The sequence below is a fragment of the Drosophila rhopaloa genome, unplaced genomic scaffold (genome assembly GCF_018152115.1).
Source record: "Drosophila rhopaloa isolate 14029-0021.01 unplaced genomic scaffold, ASM1815211v1 contig_223, whole genome shotgun sequence".
Classification (NCBI taxonomy): domain Eukaryota; kingdom Metazoa; phylum Arthropoda; class Insecta; order Diptera; family Drosophilidae; genus Drosophila; species Drosophila rhopaloa.
The window spans coordinates 72,385-82,453 of NW_025335110.1; the positions used below are offsets into that span (position 1 = coordinate 72,385).

The 10,069-nt window shown below is 45.1% G+C and overlaps 1 protein-coding gene across 1 annotated transcript; it reads right to left on the bottom strand.

The window, feature by feature from the left end:
• Window positions 1-359: 359 nt before the first annotated feature.
• Window positions 360-8,066, bottom strand: LOC123037930. Its single transcript, XM_044460792.1, has 2 exons — window positions 8,062-8,066; window positions 360-3,648 (listed from the first exon to the last, which is right to left on the bottom strand). The coding sequence occupies exons 1-2, from the start codon at window positions 8,064-8,066 to the stop codon at window positions 360-362; spliced, it is 3,294 nt and encodes a 1,097-aa protein (XP_044316727.1).
• Between the last annotated feature and the right edge of the window lie 2,003 nt (window positions 8,067-10,069).

The following is a 10,069-nucleotide window of genomic DNA, read 5'->3' on the forward strand; positions in this document are numbered from 1 at the left end:
AATTTCCTGTAGAAGGATTTTTGCCACCATAATAACTGGCGAGACAAGTCCCAGCGGATCGAAGAGGGATGAGGCCACCGAGAGAATGGTTCGCTTTGTGATACTTTCCGGAGCTGTGCTGCAGTTGAATGAGAATTTGAAGATGTCTTCTCGTTGGTCCCACAAAGGTTGCATCCTCTGGAGATCATGTAAGCTGGGTTGTGCCGTGTCGGAACGAACCTCCATTGACAGTCTGGAGTGAATTCTTGGATATCGGATATCCGGTTGCCGACAAACGTAGAAAGTGTTGCAGAATGTTGTCGAATCCAATGCAACACCAGCTGTGAATCTGTCCACAGAAACGTCTCGGGCGTGTGTTTTCAAAAGGCTGTCTTTATCTGGTTGTAGAGTCGTGCTAGAAGATGCGCTCCACAGAGCTCGAGCTGCGGCAGCGTCTTTTTCTTCGTTGGTGCCACACGCGACTTTGAGACGATTAGATGAACTTCGACGTGGCCATCGGCACGCCTTGTTCTTGCGTAGATGCAACATCCGTACCCTCTTATTGAAGCATCGCTGAAGCCGTGAAGTTGGAGCTCATCTGAATGGGGCTGCAGGCAGAAACGTGTGATGAGCAGAGAGTCCAAATGCTGTAGCGACGACACGAACGATAGCCACGCTTGTTGGAGTGTCATCGGCACTGATTCATCCCAATGCAATCTAAGAAGCCAAATTTCCTGTAGAAGGATTTTTGCCACCATAATAACTGGCGAGACAAGTCCCAGCGGATCGAAGAGGGATGAGGCCACCGAGAGAATGGTTCGCTTTGTGATACTTTCCGGAGCTGTGCTGCAGTTGAATGAGAATTTGAAGATGTCTTCTCGTTGGTCCCACTTCAGTCCCAATGTGCTTGTCGTAGCGTAGTCGTCGAGATTTAGCTCCTTGACCGTTGTATCATTGACGAAATCCTGATGGTTGGAGTGCCATTTTGCCAGTTCCATCTTGCCGGCCGTGAGGATAGCGATGACTTCGGTTTGAATCTGGTTCAATTGATCTAGCTTATTTGCTCCACCGAGAAAGTCATCCACATAGAAACACGATTTTATGGCTTCTGCTCCAATTTGATGTGAACTTGCATGTTGATTGGCGAGGTGAGACAGGCTGCGAATTGCTAGATACGGCGCTGATGCGGTGCCGTAAGTAACGGTGTTCAGCTGGTATGTGCGAATCTCCTGGTCGTTGGAGCTTCTCCATAAGATGTACTGAAATTTACGATGCGATGGATCAATTAATACCTGCCGGTACATCTTGACGACGTCAGCAGTTAGTACATAACGATGAGTCCGGAACCTTAGTAAGATTGTAAACAAGTCTGGTTGAATCGTGGGTCCAACTAGAAGGATGTCGTTTAAGGACTTGTAGGTGCTTGTTGGGCACGAGGCGTCAAAGACTACTCTTAGCTTAGTTGACGTGCTGTTGAGTTTAAACACGCAGTGGTGTGGTATGTAGTAGTGGGGTTCGTTGAGGAGTGGGCTGGTTACTAATTCCATGTGACCCAAGCGCTCATATTCTTCCATAAAATTCGTGTATTCGGCTCGCAAATTCGCGTTTCGGCTTAAGCGACGTTCCAACGATGCAAATCTTAGCCGTGCTGTTTCAAGAGACCTTCCCAACAGATTAGGGTCATCCTTGAAGGGCAGTTGAACCATCAGTCTTCCATCCGCTACCTGACAGACAGATTTTTGAAAGATCGATTCGCATTTAGCTTGCGCTGGAGTAAGTGTTAATGGCGTAGTAGAAACTTCCTCTATGCGCCATAAGCGCTCCAGGTTGAGGTTTATTGAATCCTCTGATGAAAGGAAACTATGGGCTTGGGCGGCATGGCCTTGATTGCCGGTACGCCCTGATACTACCCATCCAAAGATCGTCTTTTGCAACATGGGGAGATGGGGACCCAACTTGATTTGGCCAATAGACAAAGCGGTGAAGAACGTTTCTGTGCCAAGAAGAAGGTCGATATGGCGAGACTGATAAAATCTCTCATCAGCCAGTGGAGCGTTGTCTGGGAGGCTCCATGATGAAATGTCGATTTCTGCATCGGGTTGATAGGCGATTCTCGAGGTTATACAGCATTCGACGGGTAACTCTGCTTCACCGAATCGTGACTTTACAACGGTCGAAATGCGATGCTTGATGCGGGTGAAAGAATCGCCAATGCTTCGAATGTCGATAAGTCCCTTGCTTCGGGGCAAACGAAGTTGTTGAGCGAAGTCTTCGGACATGAAGTTAACTTGGGAGCGAGAGTCCAGTAGTGCACGTCCTGGTACGTAGTTGCCCACAGCATCCTGCACTAGTATTATGGCTGTAGCCAGAATGATTTGGTCGTGGTGGGTATCCACGTGTGCGTGAGCGACGGCCTCAGCGACATGGTGCTGAGGTGGCGCATTAGTCGGACTTGGCCGCCTAGGACTCCTGGATTCCTGTCCTGACGGATCGAAGTGAAGCATAGTGTGATGCAGCCGTGAACATATTCTGCACCTATTTGAAGATGGACAATTTGACGGATGATGAGCCTTTCCAAGGCAGTTTGTGCACAGCGATTTTGTCCGGACAGCTTCTAGACGTTGGGCAGGCGACATGTTTTGCAGTCGCGAACATCTAAAAATCCGATGATCCCTGCCAGAGCATATAGGACACGCTTGCGTGGAGCACGTAAAGCTGTGGCCCATGCGTGGAGCTTGCGGTTGTCGCGTTCTGCCGGATGTATTTTGAGCCGTATTCGGATTGCCGATGTGATGTATTGAGGACTCCAAGTGTTGGCAGTGCCGTTCAATCAAGGAGAGGCAGGCATTCCAAGAGGGTAGTGCTGCGAACGTGAGAGATTCGTTCCAGAGCTGCCGGGTTCTCTTATCTACCTTTTCCATGACAATAGCAATCAACATCGTTTGAGCTATCTGCGCTTCGGATCCTAAAGATCGCAACGAGTTAAACAACGCTGATGCGTTGTCAACCAGGCTGCGCAACTGTACACTATTTTCGGTGGTCACAGTTGGCAATTTGAAGAGTGACGCTATGTTGTTCAGGAATACGATGGTGGGGTTATCGTACCTGCTCTTTAGGCGAAGTAAGGCCTTGCTGTAATTCTCTGGAGTGACTTGATACGCCTTGATGGTTTCTAAGGCGGCGCCTCTGAGACAGTTTATGAGGTGATTAAACTTCTCGATCGGCGATAGCGCTTCCTGCTGATCTACAACTTGCAGGAACGTAGTAATATAATTTCTGTATTCCGCGTACTCGCCAGCAAAGGTCGGGAGCGCAAGAGTTGGTAGCTTAAGAGATGATGTTGGTCCAGGCCTGAGTAGCGTGTCTTGGGCGAGCGGCGTAGAATTGTGCACGTCGTCTCCAAGCTGATCCTTTATGGTCACCTTTGTAGCGATAAACAGATCTTCCAGCTCGGCCCGGTAGTTTAGCTGTTCCTCGGTTGAGTCGAGTGCCTCGATTTCGGTTTGGACGGCCATGATTTGTTTGAAGTAGGCCTCCAAAATAGTTAGCCGACACGTGAGTTCGGCTGGCGTCAGCGCGGCATTTGGCTTCTCAACCTTCTCCGTCTTGGCGACTGCTGCTCCAATGCGGGAAATGCTCCTGCGTATGTTAGATCGCGTTTTAATACGTCTAGCGGTGTGGGACACATGGTTATTGTGATTTACTTACAATAAGCCCTTGTAAAGTGTATGTAATTATAAATTAGAGCTTCTGGTGTGTGGTTATAGACGTATGCTGCCAACTTGTGTAGTTCAATATATGGCAGCGCTTTGGTTCCGCAATGAACCAGTTCCAGGTTGATGCGTTGCGCGGTGACTGCTATTGGCACTCGTGGTGACTGTACGCGTGTACAGTGGACTTGCAGGTTTAAACCAAAAGCACTACAGTGACGCCGGAATGAGACCAAAGGAGACTCAGCGATTGGCGTGAGAGCTCTGGCAGCGTTGGCACTGATGACGTAACCTTACCGTTGTGGCGTTACGTAGTCCAGCAAAACGATTTTCCAGGTTAGAGATGATATTGTCGATGGGGCGATGGAGATTCGGCTCCGCAATCGAGAATATAAGTGGCGTAGCTGACTGGGAACAGCGTAGCGTAATCCAGATCTTCTGAGCAACCCGCGCCTTCCAACGATGGTGTATGGGGGTTGTACTGCCGTGTGTTGGATATAAGTGTGCGTGTGTCGTTAGGTGAACGTTGAGCAGCGCATCACATATGTATGAAGTAGCGCGAATCGTAACGTAACAATGCGCGGCTTACGGAATTAACTTTGGGCGATCAGGTTGACTTGAACACTAAGGATTTTTTTTTAATTTTTTAATTTTTTAAATTAACTATCCAGCCCCACTTTGGGCGCCAAAATGTTTGATGGAGCAGGAGCGTTTTCCTGACCCACATGAGACTGTAGGGAGTCGGGGGGATAGTTAAGTTAATGAAGCAAATCCAACCGTCTTGTCGCAGTACCAAAATTGAACTCTTTATTCTTACGTTGGATAATAGCCTTCGTGGCCAGTGTGGTGAATTACATGAGAGCGAGAACTTAAGCTTTACCACTGAGAGCGCAGCTCAGGTTAACAAATTAGATCCATACACTTCAAGAAAAATTAATACTTCAAAATTACATTCATGTTTTTCTCAAGATTCAATAGTGGCCCAACACTATACATAGAAGCATTAAACAGATCCCGAGCAAGATGCTGTTTGGTGTTCAACAGAAAGGAGAGATCGTAGATTAGAGAAAAATTAGAAGAAATAAAAGATACGATTGTTACTGAAAGTTTAGAGGAAATTCGACTAAAAGCAATAGATAATCAAAATCAAGATCAGGCATACAATAAAACTTAGTTTGACAAGACAAAGAAAAAGGCCAAAGCTTCGGAAAGGGGAATTTCGTAGGCCACCTTACGCCCGATAAACTATCGATGGTTAATGTTAAGCTAACCTTAAGTTTAACATAATCTTTAAGCAAGCCCAATGTTAGTCATGCTTGATATATGCATTAAATAAAGTGGACGTGTTTTGATAAAAAGTTCCTAAAGTTTTATATATACCCCTCCTCTCACACTAGCAATATATCAGTTTACCACGATGGCCAAGGCCAGCGAGGGTTACTTGTTAACTACTCCCCCTTAGAATTCCTTTGTCACACTAAACTTATCGATGGCCTGTCATATACCTGCAAGCCAAGCCTTTGGTCATTCAGCCTCTACTTTATTTGATGGAGAAGCAGCATGCCAATACAGGTTGATTATTTTTTTTTTTTTTTTTTTCGCGCGGAATCCCACGGCCCACTTACCCGCCCAACCGACCGAGGGGCGCAGCCGTGTATCGTACGGCACGATTCGCGATATGATAGACGCGAGATAGGAAAATAAAGGCACAGGTCCGGGGAAAAAAGTAATAGTTAGATCAATCTTGTGCCAATGAAGCAAGTATTAATCGTTTTAGGAGCGGCAGAGAGTCAAGATTTGATATTACAGGAAAAAGTCTATTATAGTCAGAACATAATACTCTGAAAGGCTCATGCAAGGCATAGTTAGATCTACAATGATTTAAAATTAGGGGAATATAATTTTTAGTTAATCTACTTGGCACAGAAAAGTTTAGCCGACTTAACAAGTCGGGGCAGTCAATATCACCATGTATAAGGTTATAAATGAAGATAGTACCAAGCATCGTTCTACGGTTGGCTAGGGATGGTAAATTAATCAAAAGAAGTCTACTAGAATAAGAAGGTAAGATAAGATTTGCATCCCAGTTTAGGCGCCGTAAAGCAAAAAGAAGGAAGTTTTTTTGTACAGATTCAATACGACCAATATGTATTCCGTATTGTGGACTCCAGACGGGAGACCCATACTCCAGAATCGGACGGACTAGCGAAATAAATAAAGTTTTAGTCAAATAAGGATCATCGAATTCTTTTGACCACCTTTTAATAAATCCAAGCACTCCTCTGGCTTTATTAACCATGGACGAAATGTGATTAGAAAATTTTAGTTTAGGGTCCAAGAGAACGCCAAGATCGTTTACAAGAGTTATTCTATCCAAAGAGCTGCCACTTAACGTGTAAGTCGCGTATATCGGATTGGCCCGATAAAAAGTCATCAGCTTGCACTTGGAGCCGTTTAAATTTAGTAAATTATCTCGGCACCAGTTTTGAAAATTATCTAGATCGGATTGCAAGTCTAAATGGCAGGAAATGTCCTTATACTGCAGGCACAACTTAACATCATCTGCGTACATAAGTACGCGAGAATGACTTATAATTGAGGGAAGATCGTTAATAAATAATGTAAAAAGTAACGGACCCAGATGGCTCCCTTGTGGGACACCGGAGGTAACACGGAAAATTTCAGAAATTGAATTTTTAAAAAGGACCCTTTGTGACCTGCCATTTAGATAACTTGAAATCCATTTAAGCAGATCAACTGGAAAACCTAAAAGGTCAAGTTTATGAATAAGAAGTAAGTGATTTACAGAGTCAAATGCTTTACTAAAGTCAGTGTAAATGACATCTGTTTGAAAACTACTATTGAAGCCTTTTATCACAAATGTAGTGAGCTCTAGAAGGTTTGTAATTGTGGATCTACGTTTAATAAATCCGTGTTGACACGGAGAAATAATTGATCTGCAAAAGTGCTGCAAATGAGGAGTAATAATTTTTTCAAAAAGCTTAGGAATAGCTGACAACTTAGAAATACCTCTGTAGTTACTGGCTTCTAACTTGTTACCTTTTTTGAAAAGAGGAATAACAAATGATTCCTTCCAAATATTTGGGAATTGGGACGTTTCTAGAGATAAGGTAAACAACTTGTGAAGAGGTTTGCACAGGGCCTTAGCGCAATACCTAAGCACGCACCCAGGAATACCATCGGGCCCTGGCGAATAAACAGGCTTAATACGAAGAAGATCCAAAAGAAGAGAGCTTTCTGTTAAAGTGGGACAGAATATGAGGTTTGACTTGGGCATGGTGTAAGAATAAGGCTGAGATGAATAATCTAAAGTAGAGTAAGTCGTTTGAAAAAATTGGGCAAATATATCGGCTATTGCCTGATCTGTGGTTCCCGTCATGTTTTCGAACGACAGCGAGGAAGGAAAAGAATTAGATTTACGCTTGGTGTTAACAAAATTATAGAACTGTTTCGGGTCCTGAGAGAACTGGACCTTACAACGGTTTAAGTAACTATTATAACACTGAGCATTAAGCACGGTAAATCTTGACCGAGCACTTAGATATCTAGTAAAAACAGATTGAGAACCGGTATTTTTATATTTCCTAAAAAGTCTGGACTTTACATTTCTTAAGTGTGTCAACTCATTGCTAAACCAAGGTGATTTATTGGAAGTTGACGGATAGTACCACGGAACACAGGAATTAAAAAATGAGTTTATTGCAGTATAAAAAACATTAACTGCATCGGACATATTATTGCATAAGTAAAGATCAGACCAATTAAAGCCAGAAATAAAATTATTAAGCCTCAGAAAGTCTGCCTTGCGAAAACAATGTATTCGTTTGGATTTTTCTGATTTTTCTTCTATAACTCTACCCGTATCAAATGAAAGTTCGATTGTTGGGTGATATGGATCTTCAGGTTGCGTGAGTGGTGCTACTCTGGACAGAAACACACCTTCAGGATTCGATACAAAACACAAATCAAGTAGGCGACCTAATGAATTTCGAACATGGTTTACTTGAGATAGAGATATGTCAAGCAGGCCATCAATAAAATCATGTTGTGCTATAGGTAGTAAGACATTCGATCCATCCTCAGTGGACCAAGTAACTCCGGGTATATTAAAATCACCTAGAACTATCAACTGATCCCTATCGGAAAGCTTATTTTCATATGATTTATGTATTTTAGGCCATTGATGGTGCATTACAATACAGTGTGGTCATCGGATACTGGGAGGATCGTAAATTTACAGATGTACTTAATTTTGCGGTAATTAATTAATATTATTAATATCTTTAAATTAATAGATTTGTATAAGCTTCTATCAGACTATTGGGACTTCTATGGGATGCTCGGCAAGTACGGCATGGTTCCCGAGAAGATTTACGTGACATATGAAAATAGAGGTGCAAATTTATTAACAGTGGTATTCTTGAATAAGTATAAACATTTTATGTACTGATTCAATGCGGTCAATATATTTTCCGTATTGTGGACTCTGGACGAGAGACCCACACTCCCAAATCGGAAGGTCTTTTAAATAAATAAAGACTTAGTACCCATTTTTTAAGAAGACCAAGCACACCTCACCTTGTCGAAATATTATCAAAAAACTTTATTTCCAAGTGGACGGCAAGATTCCTTCCAAATATGTGGAATTTATGAAGTTTCTAGAGAAAAAGTTTGTTCAAAAAGCTTAGGAATAGCTGATCACTTGGCTATAACTTTATAGGCCTTTAACTTGTTAGTGTTGTGAGGAGTTAAATAACCCCTCACAAATGAATGAGAGTTTGGAGAATACAGCTGGAGAGAGTTTGGAGAAATACAGCTGGTGAGAGTTTGGAGAACACAGCTGGAGAGAGTTTGGAGAAATACAGCTGGTGAGAGTTTGGAGAACACAGCTGGTGAGAGTTTGGAGAACACAGCTGGTGATAGTTTGGAGAATACGGCTGGAGAGAGTTTGGAGAGAACGTGTAACGGTAGAAGGCGGCGGACTTTGGACCGAGGATGGTGCCGTGCGCAAAACCGAAAAAGGAGAAGCCAAGAATTAACGGGATACGCCGGCCTATAAAAGCGGGCCGAGCGCAGGAAGCGGGATCAGTCGATCACAAGGAGTCAATCCAGCAAGATCAGTAGACAAGCAGTAAATCAGCGAGGAAAACAAGTCAAGTCAACATCAGGAGGAAGCAGAGCCGCGCCGAGTCAACAGGAGCAAGATCGCCACATCAAGACGTTCGGGACTTAGAGTTGAAGTCGCCGAGCTGAGAAACAGGTAGCTGAGGCATCACGCGGCTAAGTCCAGGCGCTTTGTTCTAATTCTTGTCGCGACGTGAGCTTGGCATATTGCTCGGCGAGTCCGACGGAAGTGAATAGAAAGAGTCCTTCGACCGAGAACCGTGGGCTCGAAAGGGAAGTTGTCCAGAACGAGCGGCCGTGCGAAAACAATTGCCATATCGAATTCCGGCGTACGCCTGAACCGACAGGCGAGAATTGTGCAGGCCCTGGTGCGACTAGCCACGAAGGACGCGCGTCTGAACCACTGGGGTCTCGAGAGGCGTATGCGTCGAGAGCACGGTAATTCACCGCCAGAGTCCTAGACAGGCAACTGACCGAATCTCGAGAGCCAAAGACCGCTGCACCTAGTCTCACTAGAGCACGCAAACCACGACGTGAGCAGAGCAAGGGCATCGAGAACACAAGGAGCGACGAGCAGCCATCGCAGGCCCAGCGGCAACCAAGCCATTCCACAACACATCCAGTCCACGGCTAAGAGGCGAGGGCGGAAGCGTTCGTCTTGAACCTAGCGTCCTGCCACAGGGACTGCATTGGCGGCCTTCCGGCGTATGCTTGAACCGTCAGGTGGAAACTGTGCAGGCGTCTGGTGCGACCGGCCCGGACAGAGCCAGGGACAGGAGGCTGTGGCTGCGAAAGGCGTACGCTTTGAGAGCCCGGTGCCTGTTCACCCTAGTCTGGGAACGGTGACGCATCCCTAGACCCTCAGAAGCCCCGAGGCCAAAGACAGCGGAGGCGTTTCGGAGCAGCGAGCAGCGAACAGCGAGGCAGCGGAGAGCGACGGTGGAGCGACAACAATTCTTCAAGGGAGGCGTTGAGATACCCATCTGTCACCATTAGTCCCAGGCCGAAGGACAAGTCGGCGAATAAAGATCCCAATACAAGCATCCCAACATTCTGTGCGTTCTCACTAGACAATCGGGCGGTCACGTTTATATAAATTTGGTGGGACGAACAACACACATCTTCTGAGCTAGCCGCACGATACTCGTAGCGAGCAGACCGTAAAAATAAGTTCGTTACATCTGGCGCCCAAAACGTGATTGTCCGGTCGGTGAGAATTAGCAAACAAACAGAAA